General features: G+C 41.9%; 2 protein-coding genes across 2 annotated transcripts; one reads left to right on the top strand and one right to left on the bottom strand.

Moving 5' to 3' along the window:
* Positions 1-348: 348 nt before the first annotated feature.
* Positions 349-5,210, top strand: LOC308170015 (stomatin-like; the record flags this gene model as incomplete). Its single annotated transcript, XM_080544746.1, has 8 exons — positions 349-377; positions 1,475-1,536; positions 2,233-2,336; positions 2,566-2,638; positions 2,924-3,006; positions 3,347-3,550; positions 3,962-4,096; positions 5,019-5,210. 8 exons carry the CDS (start codon positions 349-351, stop codon positions 5,208-5,210), a joined length of 882 nt encoding a protein of 293 aa, XP_080400872.1.
* A 1,209-nt stretch (positions 5,211-6,419) lies between these two features.
* gpia (glucose-6-phosphate isomerase a) lies at positions 6,420-19,155 on the bottom strand. The gene is made up of 18 exons (XM_080544941.1): positions 18,941-19,155; positions 17,594-17,684; positions 16,930-16,998; positions 15,714-15,833; positions 14,954-15,037; positions 12,579-12,725; positions 11,892-11,963; positions 11,518-11,562; positions 11,278-11,331; positions 10,774-10,834; positions 10,396-10,439; positions 9,585-9,737; positions 8,771-8,900; positions 8,503-8,579; positions 7,924-8,052; positions 7,613-7,688; positions 7,411-7,477; positions 6,420-6,866 (listed from the first exon to the last, which is right to left on the bottom strand). Exons 1-18 carry the CDS (start codon positions 19,057-19,059, stop codon positions 6,743-6,745), a joined length of 1,662 nt encoding a protein of 553 aa, XP_080401067.1. The 5' UTR covers positions 19,060-19,155; the 3' UTR covers positions 6,420-6,742.
* Between the last annotated feature and the right edge of the window lie 209 nt (positions 19,156-19,364).

The following is a 19,364-nucleotide window of genomic DNA, read 5'->3' as shown; positions in this document are numbered from 1 at the left end:
ACCACATGAGTTTGTATTGCTTACACAACCATTCTTAACACCAATTCTAATAGAGCACATTTTTTACCTTTTATGTATCAGTGTTAATTTTGGTAGGCTTTTTAGTCGTTTAGTCTTGGTCTTTGGAAGAAGATACACATTGGTTTTGGTCACACGTAGTAATTTCTGTCCTTAGTTTTGGTTGAAAAAGACTGAAGGAATTTTAGTGTGGTTTTGGTCTACAAAAACAAAAAAACATTTTAGTCGAATTTTTGTCGATTGATGACTGGGTTAGACTAAAATAGTTTTTGTGGACTGAAACTGCACTGGAATGTTTTCAGTTTTACTAGAACTGGACTGGAACTAAGGATGGAGGTGACTGGGTGCGACTACAACTGGTGTGCATCTTCGTCTAAAGACTAAAAGCCTGCCAAAATTAACACTTATGTATCCAGGTTATTCTCATTGAGATATCTCTATTTTTTAAGAGAGACCTGACAACGTTTGAATAGTTTTTGAAAGGGTATTGGTAATGTGGAATAAAGCGATATAAATAAGTTGGAAGTAAACTTTGCATTGATACAAGGAAGTAAATCTGTCTGAATTCATAGCTTACAAAGAGAAGTAGCAGCAGCAGAAACCTTTGGGTGTTTCAAAAACAGTCTAGAAATATGACAGGCCTAGAGATATACCCTATAGAGAAGGCTATTAGTTAAAATGGGGACAGAATAATTCATTAGTGGGCTTGCTTCAGGCTCCAGATGGGGGGATAATAAGATCAGATCATAATTAGATCAGATCATGTTTGGAGCTATCATGTTTGTTTCGTCAACCTGGTGTCATGTTCCCATCTATTGTTTATAGGATACACCCGTAAAAGGGCTTACAGAAGATCCAGTGACAAAGCAAACATATTTATATGTCTGTGGAAATACAAATAGACAAAGGATTCAACAGTCTTACTTTTTGACTGACTGTTCTTGTTACCTCTTAAGTTGTCACCATTTATACTTAATATATTATATTCAGCTGTATGTATATTATAGTATGTAGATCCACCTTCCCTTATTTTATTAGCCATTTTGGCCATGTTATGGTTGTAATGTTTTCAATGTTTTCAATTAGTAATGTATGTTGTTGTTTGTCTCTTGTCTGTCTGTATTTTGTCATAATTGTACTCTTATTATTTCTGCTGTTATGATTGTGATATTATGTTAGGACCCTCTCTAAAACGAGATGATACATCTCAAGGGGTTTATCCTAATAAACACATTTACAATAGGGTACATGTACATCTTAATTAGACTCAGAGTTATGGGTCTGCAGAGGCGCATCCTCCGTGCAGTCACCGTCTCACAAACAGCACGACCAGCCACGAGGGAACCAGGGATACACCACACCCAGCTGGGAGAAAGAACTCCGGTAAATAAGCCTGTCGTTGCAATCACTCCCACACACCTGAATCTCAACTTCTAACACACTCTCTCACCACCAGCACAGCAGAGATGGTCAGCGACGGTAAACGTCAGATCAGCAGCAGCAGTGAGGTCATAGAAGGTATGTGGAAGCTCTATGTTGTTTTTGGAAATGACCAGAGGAAGAATGAAAAGATGAAGATTTTATTAATTTTATTGTCTATTCAGTGATAGCAATACACAGTAATAGCTTAAACAACACATGGAATGGATAAGAGTACTCAATATGTGATATTCAACAGAGCAGGGCTCAATGTCTTTTTTTTCTGACATGAATGGAGTGAAGTCTTGTGGTTCATAATATGGTGTACTAGGCTACTGTATGGGAAGTTCTGAGGAAGAGGTGCATGAGCTTTTTGGAATGTTACATTATTTGTCTACTGTACAATACAGTGATGTGTAGCCTTGGGGAGGGGGGGGGGTTGCCTTGCCACTCATTACACAACAATGACTCAGGAGTACCAGCAAGCATGTGACTAGTCACAGGGGTCGGTTGCATCGCTACTGAAGAGTGTGGGGTACATATCAAACTATTATGACCAAGTGGTGTTATTATGCAATATGCTGTAATGAATTAGCAAAACCCCTGGCCAACAATGTTTTGTTTATTGTTGAGTCCATGAAACGTTTACAATCCGTACCTCAGTAGATTGGAGGAATGGGCTATCTGTAATCAGGTACTACTTCAATACAATGGATAATTGAGCTGTGGATGCTTACTGTAAAGTTGGCAATATTGTTACTTTTTTTTACTATGATTTGGTTACTTCCTCTTTAGATAAACACTCTGGCTCTCTGGGATGTTGTGGTTGGCTCTTGATCATCATGTCCATGCTCCTCATGATAGTGACATTCCCTGTCTCTGTGTTCATGTGTTTCAAGGTACAGTATGATCACAATGCCTTATCTCAGAGAAGGTACATGCTAACAATGCAAACATATACTGTACATGCAATCTAATGTATCGTATTCACTATTTAGTAGCAAACTAAACAACTAACCACTCATCACAAACATGAGTAGCTACCCCAATTTCCCAATGCATTTATTTAAAAAGCTTAAGATTACATTTAATTATAGTATATCTCACATTGCATTCCTTGTTACCTAGATCGTGAAGGAGTATGAGCGAGCAGTGATTTTCAGACTTGGTCGTATTGTAAGCAAGAAGCCCAACGGACCAGGTACTACTGCATAAACTACAGTTTACTCACCATGACAACAGCACACGTGGGTCACATGATACCTTATCAAATGAAGTTTACGTAGGTTCTGTCGGTAGTATTTAATTAAGGGTATTTAATGTTGTTTGCTTTTAGGCAGGGAGCTATATCAGAGAGGATATGTGGTTTGCTTTTAGGCGGGGAGCTACACCAAATCTAATTTATTACCATTTTCATTAAACGTATTACCTTATTAACCTGGCTGAACTGGTGGTTAAAGGCAGACTATCTATTTCTCCTTTGCAGGGATATTTTTTATACTACCTTGCACAGATTCATTTGTAAAAGTGGATTTGAGAACAGTTTCTTTTGACATCCCACCCCAAGAGGTAGGCCTACGTGTCTTGTGGATTTTTATGTTCATCATGTAACACCTGCTACATCAGAAACATCAACATGACATAAATATCCATCCAGTGTGTTTCTGCATGGAACAAATGTTGTCCTCTAAAGTCTAAATATTATAGAATATATTCTAGTTGGGGTTGTTTGTCCTTTGCCTCCAAATAGCCTATAAACCAGGAATGTACAGTACGAATGTTTCAAACACTCACAGGTCCTGCTAAATATCAATGTTCCTATTACATTATTATACTATGAAACTCTTATGAATATATTTGTAAGCGTCCTAAAAGCATGGAAACTTACCAAAGTCTTTACCTACCGCAGATTCTAACCAAAGACTCCGTGACTGTGTCTGTGGATGGCGTGGTCTACTTCAGAATCTACTGCCCCATCTCGGCTGTGGCCAACGTGTGCAACGCTAACTCCTCCACCAGGCTGCTGGCCCAGACCACCCTGAGGAACGTGCTGGGCACCAAGAACCTGGCAGAGCTGCTGTCAGACAGGGAGGGCATCTCACACAGCATGCAGGTAAACACCAGTGGATGTACTGTAAGACTGTGCCAGAGTGTGAAGAAGGAAAGGTATCTCCCTCTGAGGAATACCGTAATAATAATCATAATCATAATAGTAATGTAAAATAAAATTAAAATACATATTACAAAATACTGCTAAGACTATTGGTCCTAATCAATACAGCCTACCCCAGTAAACAAAGAGTCCAAAAGACGTCCTCAGGGAAGCCGGAATGTGGGTTCAGATTACGTCTTTCTAGGACGTCCAGATGACGTCTAAGACGCCCTAAAGACGTCATCTGGACGTCCTAGAAAGACGTCATCTGAACCCACATTCCGGCTTCCCTGAGGACGTCTTTTGGACTCTCTGTTTACTGGGACTAGTGGAAACAAAATGCAGAATGTTTATTAACCAAACTGTCTGCAGGAGTCCCTGGATGTTGCTACTGACCCCTGGGGCATTAAGGTGGAGCGTGTGGAGATCAAGGACGTGAAGCTGCCTCACCAGCTCCAGAGAGCCATGGCAGCGGAGGCAGAGGCCAGCAGAGAGGCCAGGGCCAAGGTGAGGACACAACGAACACACACTACTGTCCCAGTAAACAAAGAGTCCAAAAGACGTCCTCAGGGAAGCCGGAATGTGGGTTCAGATGACGTCTTTCTAGGACGTTCAGATGACGTCTTTCTAGGACGTCCAGATGACTTCTTTAGGACGTCTTATGGACGTCAGAAGTCTTCTGTAGTCCATAAGACGTCCTAAAGACGTCATCTGGAGTCTTTGTTTACTGGGGAAGATCACAAAGGAGGTTGGGGGGGGCAACCTAAACCAGGGACGTATCTCAATTCTGTAATTCTCAATCAGAGGGTAGGTAACATGTGTCTGGGGAAAGGAGAGAAGAAAAGGAAGCAACTTGAGTCGTTAGATGTATAATGCGTCTCGAATAAATGGTCCTGAACAATCATATCTAATTGGGCCCTATTGGAGCCTATTAATTAATTAATTAATTTTGCCATTTAGCAGACGCTTTTAATCCAAAGTGACTTACAATTACGAATTACAGGGACATTCCCCCTGGAGTAACTGAGGGCTAAGTGCCTTACCCAAGGGCACACTAGCAGTGGTGTGGTTTCAGGCGGGATTTGAACTCACAACCTTCCGATCACAAGTCCAACTCACTATCCACTAGACCACCACTACCCCTATTGCAGCCCCGTCCCTCTGGAACGCCCTCCCCAACCACATCAGACAGGCCAACACCCTGCCAACATTTAAACAGGCCCTCAAAACCCATCTCTTCAAGCTTGCCTTCACCAGTTAACCCTTTCCCCTTCCCATGTGTCCCCAGCACTACCATAATCAGGCCCCTATACTTTCTTTTTTATTATTACTACTCAATCTTTTCAGTTTGTAAAGCGTCTTTGAGTGTCTAGAAAAGCGCTATATAAGTCTAATGTATTATTATTATTATTATTCTATCTGTGTTTAGGTCATCGCTGCGGAGGGAGAGATGAACGCCTCCCGGGCGCTGAGGGAGGCGTCTCTGGTGATCTCTGACTCTCCGTCTGGCCTGCAGCTGCGCTACCTGCAGACCCTGAGCACCATCGCTGCTGAGAAGAACTCCACCATCATCTTCCCTCTGCCTATAGACGTCATACAGAGCTTCATGCAGAGGAAGTGAAGACTCACTGAGCTCAGACTGCGAGGCGGTAGATTCATGTCTGTAGGGCGATAGTCAGGGTTCCCACACCTTCTGAAACATCAAATTCAAGCACCTTTCAAGGACTTTCAAGACTTAGTTTGAGACAGACCTAGATGAGAATTTATATGATCCGCTCAGACAATTAAAAAGAGAGGCTTGAATGTGTGAACACTAGATGTTCTCTTGCCTTCTCTACCACAGCACAGCAAAACAATATATTGTGAAATGTGTAAAGTTAAGCAATACAGAGACTTCTTTACTAGTTGACGAGCTAAGTAAAACCTTTTTGAATATATATATTACATTATTTTTTTAGAGAGAGGGGGGAATTCAAGCACTTTCAATGACCCAGGTCTATTTTCAAAAACTTAAGACCTTGATTTATTTTTCTAAAATTCAAACTTAAGGATTTCAAGGACCCGTGGGAACCCTGGATAGTTTTCACACTGGATTAAAGTTGTCATAATATAGACAAAGAACGATGTAAATGTAAAGGAAGTAAAAACACATGAGGCTGTGTTAAAAACGTAACTGTAGAGAAATAATAAATAATGGCATAATGGTTGCTTTGCTTTCTGATGAGTCATGAATCTCAAAGAGCTGATGTGAGACAAAAGGTCAAAGTTCACAAATACTATGGTTGTGTTTCTATAGCCATACTGTATAGTGAACTCATTATCCATTGAGCAGTTCCTTATTAGTATTTCCTAACACACTAAAGTACAGGTAAAAAGCCACAATGTATTTTCCAGTTGATGTTGCCTGAGTATTTCAAAACCAGTAACAAGCTATGCAAAGACACAGCAATGGCTAATTCTAAGCCGCTTGAAAAGAGATAAGTACACTTGGACAGAGAGATAATACAATATGGAGTGAAACAGTCACAATGTTTAAACTGGAAAAGTTCCAGAAGAAACTTTGAGCTTGCAAAGTCGTATTTTGGTAGTAGAAAAAAGTTAAGATAGTTTGGACTATAGATAGATATTATGGTTCCAATACTTATGGAAGGCACCATCAATTCAGTGAAAATGGTATTTAACATTTAAGGCGGCTCCAGTCTCATCTCTGGGCAGGACGCAACCACTTCAAAACATCATTCTCTTCTGGAGAATTCTCTTGGAGTAAAACATTTTTAAACTCATTACTCCAAACAAAACACAGCACATGCATGTTGTAAAGTGACCAATATCATATTTATTTTGAGTCAGTGCTGACTAAGGTTACAACGGGGTCCATTGGCACCTACAGTATCATCTGCACATTTGTATGCAAGTTCCTCCTCCAAAAGCTACACATTATTCCCTCATCAGGTCGTTATACACATCTACATTATACAGCCAAGTCTCACGATCCACGGAAACACAAATAAACAAAAGACCGGTGATCACATGTAAAGTGCGTATTCTGGAGGACAGGGGTTATGTGGGCCGGGACTACATTGTGTAATCGTTCAGCCAATGCCAATAAGGGAGGGCGGCAGGGGGGGGGGTGTCAGGGTTGATGAAGGGGAGTTAGGCAGAGTTCTTCTTGAGGAAGTTGATGAGCCCGTTGGTGGAGGAGTCGTGGGAGTGGACCTCAGCGCCGTCCTGGAGCTCCGGTTCGATCTGCTTGGCCAGCTGCTTCCCCAGCTCCACTCTGCGGGATGACACGTTTTAGAACACAAGATGGATGCTCACCACACACACCAGAAGATGTGCACCAGAAGATGTGCACTCGCCACACACACCAGAAAAGGGTGAGTACCAAGGTGTTCAATAGACCTATCGCTAAGCCACGGCCCAAAATAGAAATTGTCCAATCATATCACAGCAAAACTCCCGCCATTATAAGTCATTGAATGTCATTCAGTCACAGTCGGTCAGTCAGTCACTGCCACTGAAGAATTTCAGCGAGCGTTGTTTGTGTCCTGAGTTCTCAAAGGTGGCGTGGCTTAGCGATAGGTCTATTTACTTGAACCATGAAGTCGCTGTATAGGTCTTAGTTACAATTTGAGATTAGCTCAAGGAACATAAATTTAGGCGCACACTTATCTTAAGCGCAAGACTGTCTACCTCAGAGACAAGAATTTAAATGTATTTAGAACTGAAGTGTATTCATGCACAATAAAAGTAGAATTTATGCACCAAGACACTGATGCAAATAAATATCTGTTTCATCACAAGCAGAGACTGATACTTACCCCCACTGGTCATAGCTGTTGATGTCCCAAATCACCCCCTGCACAAAGATCTTGTGCTCATACATGGCTGAAAAATACATCAGAGAAAACTTGGTAAACACAAGAGCAACCCTTGAGATTCTGATAAGCTTTAAAATTGAGACTGTGTTGGCAATGATTGGATTCAGACATGCCAACCACACGTACATCCGCCTATACTTACCAACCAGAGCTCCCAGCATGAAAGGAGACAGTTTCTTGAAAACAATGGAGTTGCTTGGTTTATTCCCCTGGAATACCTGTAATCGGAGAGAAAACATAAACCCCTTTCACACATACGAGTCTTCCCAGTAGATTCCATGCAAGTTCCTGTGTCGGCTTGTGTGTGCGCGACTGACCAGGGAAATCCGACCAGGCAATTACCCGGGTCGAGACAATGTATAGGCACCCACCAAGAGGAAATTAACACATCTTGCACAACTATAACCAAGACAACTATAACCAAGAGTCTGAGAGAGTCTGTAAGCCACGTACTTTGTGGGGCAGCAGTTTCTCCAGGGCCTCTCCTGCCAGGCCACTGGCCTCCAGCTCCTTCTTGGCCTCGTCAGACGTCTTGCCCTTCATCAGAGCCTCCGTCTGAGCCAGGAAGTTGGCCATCAGGATCTACAGGGCACACAGACGGATGAATCTTTATTTCGAACATTTAAAAAAATAAAATAATAATAACGAAAAGTACAGGTACCACTGTTCGAAATGGAGTAGGATGAAGCCTTAGCTTATCATGTCCTACCCCTATCCTTCACTTCCAAGTGAGAACAATAATACTTCAATTATATAATCCATTAATTAATATATAAATTACAGTATCCTAATACTGGGTGTTTTTTGTAAGAATCCTTCATCAATGTGCTACTGCTAATGCAGGAGATGAATTTGGAAATGTAGCAAGAAAAAAAATATTTATAATATTAAAAAAATATATATCCAGAGCAACAAAAAAAAAGTACTGTTAGAACTGAATGCCTGCTGAATAAACAATAACAGCCCACAGTATTGTTTTTCTGAGTTGGAACAGTTTCTTTAATAGCAGACAGCCATGTACAGTGTACCTACCTTGTGGTGGAGGTTGTCCCTGAGTGGGTTCTGAGACTGGGCAGGAATGAGGAAGTCAGCAGGAATCATACGGGTCCCTGTTGGTGCCAAAATACCATCAGTTACATTATGGATGGTTTCTAGATCGGATTTCAAAAGAATTCAACAAAATTGCAACTCCACAGTACTGAAATGAGCAGAACTTCATCACAACATTATACAACTGCAAACATGTTATTCATCATTGCATGCGTCCATCTTGAATAGGTGCAGAAGTTTTTAGCCGTGCCTTGGTGGATGAGCTGGTAGAAGGCGTGCTGTCCATTGGTCCCGGGCTCACCCCACACGATTGGTCCAGTGTGGTACTTGACGCGGACGCCATCTTTACTGATGTACTTCCCATTGGACTCCATGTCACCCTGTGGACAACATGTACCCGTCACAATGTTGTTGACGTGTCCACCGACTGCAAAAACACTAGTCCCCCATTTCTATGGCAACACTTTCTAGTCTCCATTAAAGCTTGGCCTGTGACATTCCCATGCCAAGAGTATTTTGGCTACATTTCAAATCAAATAGATATTAATTCTCCTCTCCTTCATCACTCCCCCGATAGTTCCATCTAGTATTCTACAGAGACCCATTAGATATGCAAAGGCTAGAGAGAAAAGACAGATCAGAGAGAACTGGCCATCCATCACCCCACTGTGTCAGCTCCTAGAGCCCCAATATAAAAATCCCATCTCAAAATTCATTTGGTCTCTCGCAAATTACACTTCCATGTCTCTAAAGTAAAAATGTATTTCTATAGCGCCCTTCTCAGCACGGATTCACAGGGTGCTTTACATCAAAAGTAAGGGATAAAATGGGTGAAAAGAAATGCAATCAAACATCAAAAGAGATTAAAAACTAAAACGGAGGAACACCCCAAAGGGACAACATAAACAGAACATAAACAGGAACATAAGGCGGCTATAGCTGACTAACAGCCTGCCTAAACAGGTGAGTCTTTAATTTATGTTTAAAAATTTGTTCTGAGGGTCTCTCTCCAGCCCAAAACTGGTACCCTCTCCTGATTGGTCTGCTTGCCAGGCTGGACTGACCTGTTGGAAGTAAGCAGCAAAGCGGTGCATGTACTGGTCGTAGGGCAGCATGGCGTGGGTCTCGGCTTGGAAGAAGTTGATGTACCAGACCCCCAGTACGGCCAACAGCACCGGAACGTTCTCCTCCAGGGGGGTGCTGCGGAAGTGGTTGTCCTGGGAAAGACAAAGTTATTATTGACAAAATAAAGATTTCAGTTGTTTGAGTGACATTGCAAGAGCCTAATTCCAATGGAACTCTGAAAATATTTGGAATACTCCACACAGCAAGATGCATGACTAGACCAGCGACGGTTATTCGATGTAACTGACAGTCATTTTGCATATTTATGACTGATGACTTTGTTTCGAAGAGGAAGGAAGAAAAACCTGTTGTCTGTGCGCAGGAGGGTTCCTCCACAAAGTAGGGGAATACTAGAAAACTCAATCCATCCTACACACACCCAAGTAATGTGTCTTTCAACACCACCCAAAAGTGCAGCACCTCCAACTGATAATCTATTTGATTGCATTACAACTACCCACACTTTAATGCATTTGCAAAAGATATCAATATCATTGCATTCAAAAACGTTTTTTTTAGCCATCAATGAAACTAATCAATAAAATAGTAATTAATCAACAAAATAACTGTTAGGCACACTAGTCAAGATGTATATAGCTAGAGAGAAAACACCAGTAGAAAGAGTTAAGATTCACATGACCGGTACATTCAACATTCAAAGTGCTGCCAACAATCACAGTTGTGGCCAATATGTCTAGAACACAAAAACATTGTTCAGTAATAGTTTAAGAAGCCCAGGAGGGTACCTACCATCCAGTGAGCACCAGCAAGAAGCTGCTCAAAGTTCTCAAAGCCTAGAGGAGAGGAGAAGTAGAAATATGGGTCATGGGACCACATTATGTCAAAGAAATGTCATTGGACAAGCAGGGACCTCAGTTCATTGTCATCCATTTTGCATATGCAACCTATACTGTGATATGCAAGTCACAATAACTTAGATACAGAGGGAGACATTATTCCTATTCATTAACATGCCTTTTATAACAAAAAGTGCAAAACCAAACAAACATTGCAAAGTTTGTTGCCCTTTTCGTCAGTCAAATGTGATTGTATGGACTGCAACTTGTTTCAATGAAGGTACTGCGTCTTATCAATGACTCAAGTGAGGTGACGCAACAGGAGACGTACCTATGTGCAGAGCGATGGACAGACCAATGGCAGACCACAGGGAGTAACGTCCTCCAACCCACTGAGGACAAACAAAAATGACAGTCTCACAAACCAATCACAACACAGGCATGGTTATCAGCTTTCTTTTAAATCTTGAAAAGCAACAGAGCATTGAAACAGGGCCCCACCTTGTCAGTACAAGTATCCTAATGCAAGTGTCAAACCAGACTGTATTGAATAGTCTGAATATAAACTTGTGACCTTGTTAAATTGAGGGTTTTAATGGACCGTTTGGATACAACGTACACTATTCATTCGCCAGTAGCATACCAAACTCCTTTCCAAATAAATGGCACTTCACACAACATAATATGGTCCATTGTGTCCACAACACAATACGCAAGTCATGCATTGCAAATCACTTCCACACAAGCACATTTCATTTTCAACTGGCAAAATTACACAAAAATAAACTTGTTACTTTTGGAACAGCAAGACATCTTATTTCCATACAATACTTACATCCCAGAATTCAAACATGTTGTTTGTGTCGATGCCAAAGTCCTGCACTTTGGGCTGGAAAAGAAAGATGGCAAAGGCACATTTATTTGTAGAGCACATTCATGCAAATTAATGTCAACTCAGTGCTTTGCATAAAACATCACCAAAGAGAAGTCATATCAGTAGAAGCCGAAATTGAAATATGTCATTCAACAGGCATCAATATGAGGATAAAAACTGGAATTCAAAATGGTCACTTACTGCGTTGGTGGACAGTGCCACAAAGTGCTTGGCTACAGCAGATTTCTATGACACAGAATAAAATTATTAAAACACAGTTGTCGACACTAACGTGATGTGACACTCACTGACGCACTCTCCTCTGGACTCTACTTGACCCCCGATTCAATTTAATTGTCATTGGCATAGTACAATTACAGACACAACAAAATGCATTTGGCAACCAGCCAGACAGCGCAAAAGCCATAACAGATATGTACAGACCTGCCAGGAGAACTGAAATGACTGTCTGCCAACACTACTAAAATCATTGGTTGAATTATGCACAAGGCTCTTGGCTTAAGACAAGACATCTTTCTGTCCCCCTTTCTTAAACGGCAGACAGATGGACTCACTTCCTTGGCCGTCTGGAGGAACCAGTCCCGGGCAGACTCTGCGTTGGTGATGGTCTCCTGAGTGGTGAACGTCTGAGAAGGACCAGAGAGTGTCAGACGAGGAGCCCTGAGGCAGTAACTATGCAGCAGCTGTCTGACAATGAAGGATGAACATCTACTAGTAATAATTATAATACATTAGACTTATATAGCTCATTTCTAGACACTGAAAGACGCTTTACAAACTGAAAAGATTGAGTAGTAATAATAAAAAAGGTACATAAAAGAAAGTATAGGGGCCTAATTAAGGTAGTGCTGGGGACACATGGGAAGGGGAGGGGGAGAGGGTTAACTGGTGAAGGCGAGCTTGAAGAGGTGGGTTTTGAGGGCCTGTTTAAATGTTGGGAGGGTGTTGGCCTGTCTGATGTGGTTGTGGTTGCTATGCACAACTGTCTGACGATGAAGGATGAACATCTAGTGGTAGGTTGATCTAGTACAACCCCCTAGGCCGGTGTCCAAATTCAACATTCACACTGCCAAGACCTTTGTCAAGTAAATTCTAGCTTTATCAATATTATTCAAAGTCAAAAGCATGGTCCACAACATTTTCAACCATAGTTTAATCCCTTTGGTGTGTGTGTGTGTGTGGGGGGGGCATTAAAACTGGCATATCCATGTCAACAGGAGGTGTGAGGTCAGCGGTCTCACCTTGGAGGCGATGATGAAGAGGGTGGTCTCTGGGTTGAGCTGGGCCAGGGTCTTGGCCATGTGTGTGCCGTCGATGTTGGAGACGAAAAACACGTTGGGGCCGCCCTCAGAGTAGGGTTTCAGGGCCTCCGTCACCATCAGAGGTCCCTGGGAGGACACAACGCTACATAGTCAGTCATTTTTATTTAAACCCGCACCAAACTACACCGGTTTAGGGCGCCCTGGGCACGGACTCTAAAACAGAGAGAAAACATGATGGAATATGGAACACAGACGGGTAAGGACAACAAAATAAACATGGAGGACGTCTGACATTCATAACCGCACACATTTAAAGACAGACTGTAACACATCAGGAACATCTCAGTAGCCTAGTTCACGGCAGTAGTGTGTTTTAAGCAGAGTCTTGAAAGTCTCTAGATCAGTGGGAGGTCGTGCCACAGCCGTGGAGCTGCCACTGCAAAGGCCTGATCTCCCCTTGTTACCAGCTTTGATCATGGGACCTTCAAGAGTCTCTTTACACCAGTTACACCATTTGGTTCTTTGTTACAGCATCACCACAGCCCTGTGTTGTAACCATTAAGCATGTAACTGGAGACTTGGACTGCTAGCATCCTCAACTCTATCAGATGTTAAAAATGTAAAATAACTTTGACAAACTTTTAGAGCACATTTTGTCATTATTAATTTGAGAAATGTGGTTTCTTGGCAGCACAATTGATAGGCCATGCAACGACCTATGCAATATCCTCTCTAGGGCATCAGGGCTAACCCAGGTGTAGAGCTGAATCAAATTACACATTCTGAATCATTATTACAGCTATTATTTCTCATTTGTGGCTCAGAATCAAAATAACATAAGCCAATCATCTAAAAAGCTGTCAACCATCAAACTATACCACTTGCTCAAACCAGTCAGTGACAAATGTCATATTGTTCATCTGTGAATTGTATCAAAACTGCATAACGGTTTATTTCCACGGTTTCTCTACAACACTGTTTACAACTACCTCAGCCATGTCTCATCTCACACTAATGACTCACCAAAAAGATTACAGCATAATCAGATTGACCTCACATCGTGATTGCACAGCAGTATCCATCCAATAATATTGCCACACACTGCATCTTTGTCACCCCTTTGCACCAACGTGAACCCAGTTCTAGTTTAGGGCCGGTGCTCGTGCCGGTTGGCAGTTGGTTTAACTTGCGAATCTTCTAAGAAGCGGTTTGCTTTTAGAGAGTCACGTCATTCTATATGTCTCCACTTCCCCAGCAATGCACCAACTTCAAGCACAACAACATTTACACACATTTGTGCTGCTCATGATTGTGTTCAAGAAAAAAGGTAATTACCTAACACTATTGATTATTATGAACACTGAACGCAAGATGTTAGTCAGCTTTGTTTCAAAACTAGCTTGCTAGGTCAATATAGCTAGCGTCGATCACACTGCAGTTAAACAAATGAATGATACACAGATTTCTTGGTCAGTCACGATAATCCCACCCAAAGCACCGGGCGCAGAACTGTGACGCAAGAGCTGGAAAGGATGAACCCGTCATGGGGACAGATGCAGCATGCTGCCAAGGACAGAAGGCAATAGAGCCTCATGTCCCATAGGGGATGAAAAGTAAGCCAGCCTCTGACGCAAGCGGTTTGTTGTAGAGCAGCCAAGTGTTGGTGCCACTCTGGAACCAGTATTCCTGGCCGAGAGCGGGTTCTTTTGCAGTCGAAACACGAATAACTGGTTCAAGATCAGGCACTGGCTCCGAACTGGCCCTCAAACTGCCTTGGTGGGAGAAGGGTATAGGTAGCCTAAAGCAGTGGTTCTCAAACCTCTCCTCGGGGGCCCCCAGCCACTCCACATATTTGATCTGTTCCACCACCAGCACACCTGATTCAACTGGAGCAGATCAAATGTGGAGCGGCTGGGAGTCCCCGAGGAGAGGTTTGAGAACGCCTAAAGCACCCGATAGAACTAACACTATCGATCTTTATTACAAATTATTTTAAATACTTAAATCTGCCTGTTGTGCCTTATGGGCAGAGTTTGCACACCAGTCTAGAGAACATGCTGCCTTTTGTAATAATAAAGTATAAAAACTAAGTAGAGTTCTTGTTAGTCAGGTTCCACAGGTCAGTTAAACTTCTGAAAAATAAAATTCAAGTGCCTTTCAAGGACTCAACTCCCTCAAATTCAAGGACACAACACAGCATAGTTTGAGACAGAACTAGTTGACGAGCGAAGTAAAAAATGTTTGTATATATCTTTTTTTTGAGAGAGAGAGGTATTCAAGTACTTTCAATGACCCATGTCTATTTTCAACAAAAAAAATGTAAGGACCCATGGGAACCCTGGTTAAACACTCACCAGGTCAGATCCACCGATCCCGATGTTGACCACATCAGTGATGGCCTTCCCACTGAAGCCCTTCCACTCCCCGCTGCGGACTTTCTGCAACACAAAACACAGGAACACGTTGCTGGTAGCCATTTCTGTAGTTTATCTACCACCTTCAACCAAAAATGGAACAAAGTGTTGACAGTTTATGACCAATACGTTTTGTGTACCGTATTTTCCAGACTATAAGTCGCATCAGTCAAAAAATGCGTCATGAAGAGGAAAACATCTAAGTCGCACTGGACTACAAGTCACATTTATTTCACAAAATCCAAGACCAAGAACATGCATTTAATCTAGAAAGACAAGTTATTCAACTACACAATAGCACACAGAACAGGCCGAGTAGGTGTCCGGTATGTTAACGTTACACATTAACAGTTATTCAGCTACACAATAGCATAAAGAACATACCTGGGAGGCTGAATAGGCTAAATTAACATAGCAAGCCAGCGAGTCCAACAAGGAAGTTACCAGTAAGCAAATTCACCAAGCTCCCGATCTCATTCCACATCACTGAATATTTGATATGTCGCACCTGACTATAAGTCACAGGACCAGCCAAATTACAAAAAAGTGTGACTTAGTCTAGAAAATACGATAGTGATGGCACTGATTAGAGATGACATGTCTAAGGTTATACAACATACACATTTCTCTACATAGAGTAAATATCAGTATGTGCACACTGAAGGTGTGGTGATTAAGTCACTGTAACACTTTAACTTACATGACAGAAAGCCTTCATCTTGTCCAGCACCCTGTTGACCTCAGGCATGACGTCTTTGCCGTCTACGGTGACGGGAGTGTTGGAGCGGTTCCGCAGGGCGATATGGAGCACTGCCCGGCCCTACAGACACACAATGACGTTAGAATTATAAGGTCCTCAATTTTTGTCAAAATTGAGTTTTTTTTACATAATCTGATCCATTAGGTGTTTATTAATGCCTGTGGTGTTATTTTTTTAAATGTTTACATTTTTGAGTTACCGTAGTAATTCATAAAATACAAAGGTTCCATCTCACAAAACATCATGGAATGTAAAAAATGTGACGCTCAATATCTCTGAACTACCCTAAACGGAGATAGAACCTTATAATTCTAAACTCACGACACAATCAATGTCAGTCTGTACTCTGTGTTGACCTCCTCATTTTCCACATTGATATACTGTACATTAATATGGCCATAAGAATAAACATATAGATTATGCATTCTATTAGTTAACGGTAATAAGTAACAGATTATGATTTGTTTGTTTATTTAATCATTTATTTTGGCTCAGTCAACAAAAAATAGCTCCGCAACTTGACTGTTGCCTAGTAACCTGAACAAACATCTGCAGGCTAGCTACTTTGGATTAACGGTCATTTCGGAGTGATGCATATAGTTAAGTCCCAGTGCTGTTATACTGTATACCAGCACTCATGGAATGCCTCTCGTCCAATCAAATTACTTGGTCGGAACTAACTGTTGTATAATGTACATTAATATGACCATGAGAATAAACATATCGATGACGCTTCACATGACAGTAGATATTTATCCAAATAGGAACGCAAGTGTTTCCATCAACACAATGTGCAGTGTCATTGAGGAACCTATTGCGCAATCATTGCATCAGGAACTGTGTGTAATAAGGGGGAGTGGAGATTTCCCTGAATCACCTTGCAATACAAGACCTCAGTGTGCAACAATAGCCCACTGTTCTCACACAGAAAGAGAGATGCATCCTTTTTCTGTCAAACTGACAGAACCCTCACATTGTTGGTAGCTTTAGCTTTTTTAGCATGATAACACGTCTGCTCTTTAAGCCCTCGACATATACCTGTCTTGAGAAGTTCATATAATAGCATATGTTATGCTATTATGAAGTGTGAATTGAGTTGTCAGATCCCAAAATGCCTCAACAACACTGAAGGGGAAGCTAAGATTGGTCCTGGTACCTCAGTGAAGTTGATCTTCTCTCCAGAGTACATCCTCTCTCTGGCCTCCTCCACCCCCCTGGACTTGGCCTGTCCATAAGAGATGCAGAAAGAGATCGGATTAATAAATGAACATGTTAGTTCTCAAATCATTTGATGTCCACAAACCAGACAGGCTATTACAACATAATGGTGTAGCATTCTGACCTGAAGGAGGAAGTAAACCTTGTGTGAAAACGAGTCGTTTCATTGTCTTACCACATTCCAAAGGGTACTGCCATTATGCTATAGTGGAATGCATGAAAAAGGGGGCCCTCTGGCTCAAACCAGTTTCCAAAGGTGACTACAGTTTACATACAGGGTCAAATATGGGCTTGGAGTGGAACTCCTGATATTGTGATTGTATGACTGCCAATTTGATGTACCCAGTCGTTTTTACAGTAGTTGCATTGTGAACAGATAACAGTCAACCAAGATCTGGTAGGGCAACAATAACCAGTGCATCTGCAGAGGTAGGACTTATGGAGGTACTCAAATAGACTTTTACTTTGAGAAGGGCTTATGGTTGATGAGGTCTGACAGCTAAGGCGCCCCACTGTGCTGTGTGTGTATGCCTGTATGATACGGTACTGAATGATGTCATTCAGAGAGCAATGGTTAGAGAAAAAAAACAGTAATATTTTACCAGGGCAAGCAGCATCTGCATGACTTCCTCATTGATCAGATTCTTGGAGTAATCAATCAGGATGTCCCCGTCATCTGTCTTCAGGGTCGTACTGTAGACAAGAAGAGCAATACAACTTGAGTCTTCGGTAGATTCCTAATGATCAATCATTGCAGTTTAGCCATAACCGAGGCTAGATGTTAGTAGTTGGTGGCCTCGAGGTTTAATTGGGCGTGACTGTTACTGAAAAGCATGACATCACTAGATAGTAGGCGACCACCGCCCTCCTAGAACATGATCGTTGTTATGACAACCCTCGGGTACATAAGGTTCAGAGATAGGAAATGTTAGGATATTTATAGCATAGAGTACAGCACAGTGTTTTATTTGTATAGTATACATAGCCTTTATTTATGTAAACTAGCTCTTTTCCCTTGTTTTTAGTATTTTTTTCCTAGCACCAGGGGAGCCCCCCCTCCCAAATGTCGTTGTATGGTACCTGTACTATATTAATGACAATAAAGACCATTCATTCATTCATTCATTCATTCATTGTTAAATAAACCTGTTGCGACAGACTGATGATGAGGGGGCGGGGGTACCCTCGTCTACTGCTTCCAACCCTTCGCTTTCGACGATTGTGGTGATGTGCGAAACTGCACGTAGTAGCTAAACTAGCCATCCTTCACATTGAAGCAATGGTACCTCCTCTGCAATACATGCATGATGCGGTTTGATAGTTAGATCGCCTTGCATGCCTAACACATGTGTGTTTTAAAAGGGAGTCAGATGTTAAGACTTAAATGTTGACATTTTTGAGTTAGTAATTAATAAAATACAAAGGTTCCATCTCACAGAACATAATGGAATGTAAAAACTTTGACGCTCAATATCTCTGAACTACCCTAAACGGAGATAGAACCTTATCATTCTAAGATCACACATTGTCAGCCAATTTAGCTGCCAAACGGATTACCGGAATGCTAGTTTGTAGTGTAGTGAGAGGAGAGCACAGGAGGAGGACGTTAGCCAGTTTAAGCTAACGGAGGCTAACCCGAGAGGCCCACAGGCTAAGTCCTTTTGACAGGTCGGGAAACAGACCAACACTTGACAGGCTGCGAATGTTTCGAATGTTTCGAATCTCTGCAGAATTCCTAAGATGAGCGTTCTAAACATTCCACAGCGCACATGTGTTTTTAAAGCAGCCAACATCAAACTATGTAATGTTAATGTATGACCTTGTACAATCATTCATATCATAGGTGTGTACTCTTCTTGATCCAACCCACAGTTAACACAAAGGGCCAAGCGGATCAAATTACTCCGTGAATTAAACGGAAGCAAAAAAAAAATAAATGTTTCGCTTACCTAAGTTTGCTGAATCTGTCCTTGTCGGCATCAAACATGTCTCTCATGTTGAGATTCCCAGCTTTGGACTGGTACCATTGTTCAAGTTGCTGGTACTTCGGATCTTTAGTGAGTCCCATGATGGTGATGGAATTGATTGTGGTCCCGTCAAATCAAAGCGCTTTCTAAAACGCAACTGGCTAAAATACTAATGTTCCCTGCGCAGGTGAGTGGGAATGATGAGTGGGTGTTTAAAGCAGCGCTTTTTATCTGATCAACGGTGTCATCAGAGAGGGCGGAGACCAGAGGGATGTCAGAGGGAGGAGTGGTGACACACAGGCCTGCCATTGGAGGAGTGGTCAGACACACAGGCCTGCCATTGGTGGAGTGGTGACACACAGGCCTGCCATTGGTGCAGGACTTTGCCAAGCTGTTCTCTATTATG

This window comes from Nansenia antarctica, assembly GCF_963989245.1.
Source record: "Nansenia antarctica genome assembly, chromosome: 14".
Lineage (NCBI taxonomy): Eukaryota > Metazoa > Chordata > Actinopteri > Argentiniformes > Microstomatidae > Nansenia > Nansenia antarctica.
The sequence above is the reverse complement of the archived record's forward strand: the minus strand, read 5'-3'. Positions and strand labels throughout refer to the sequence as shown.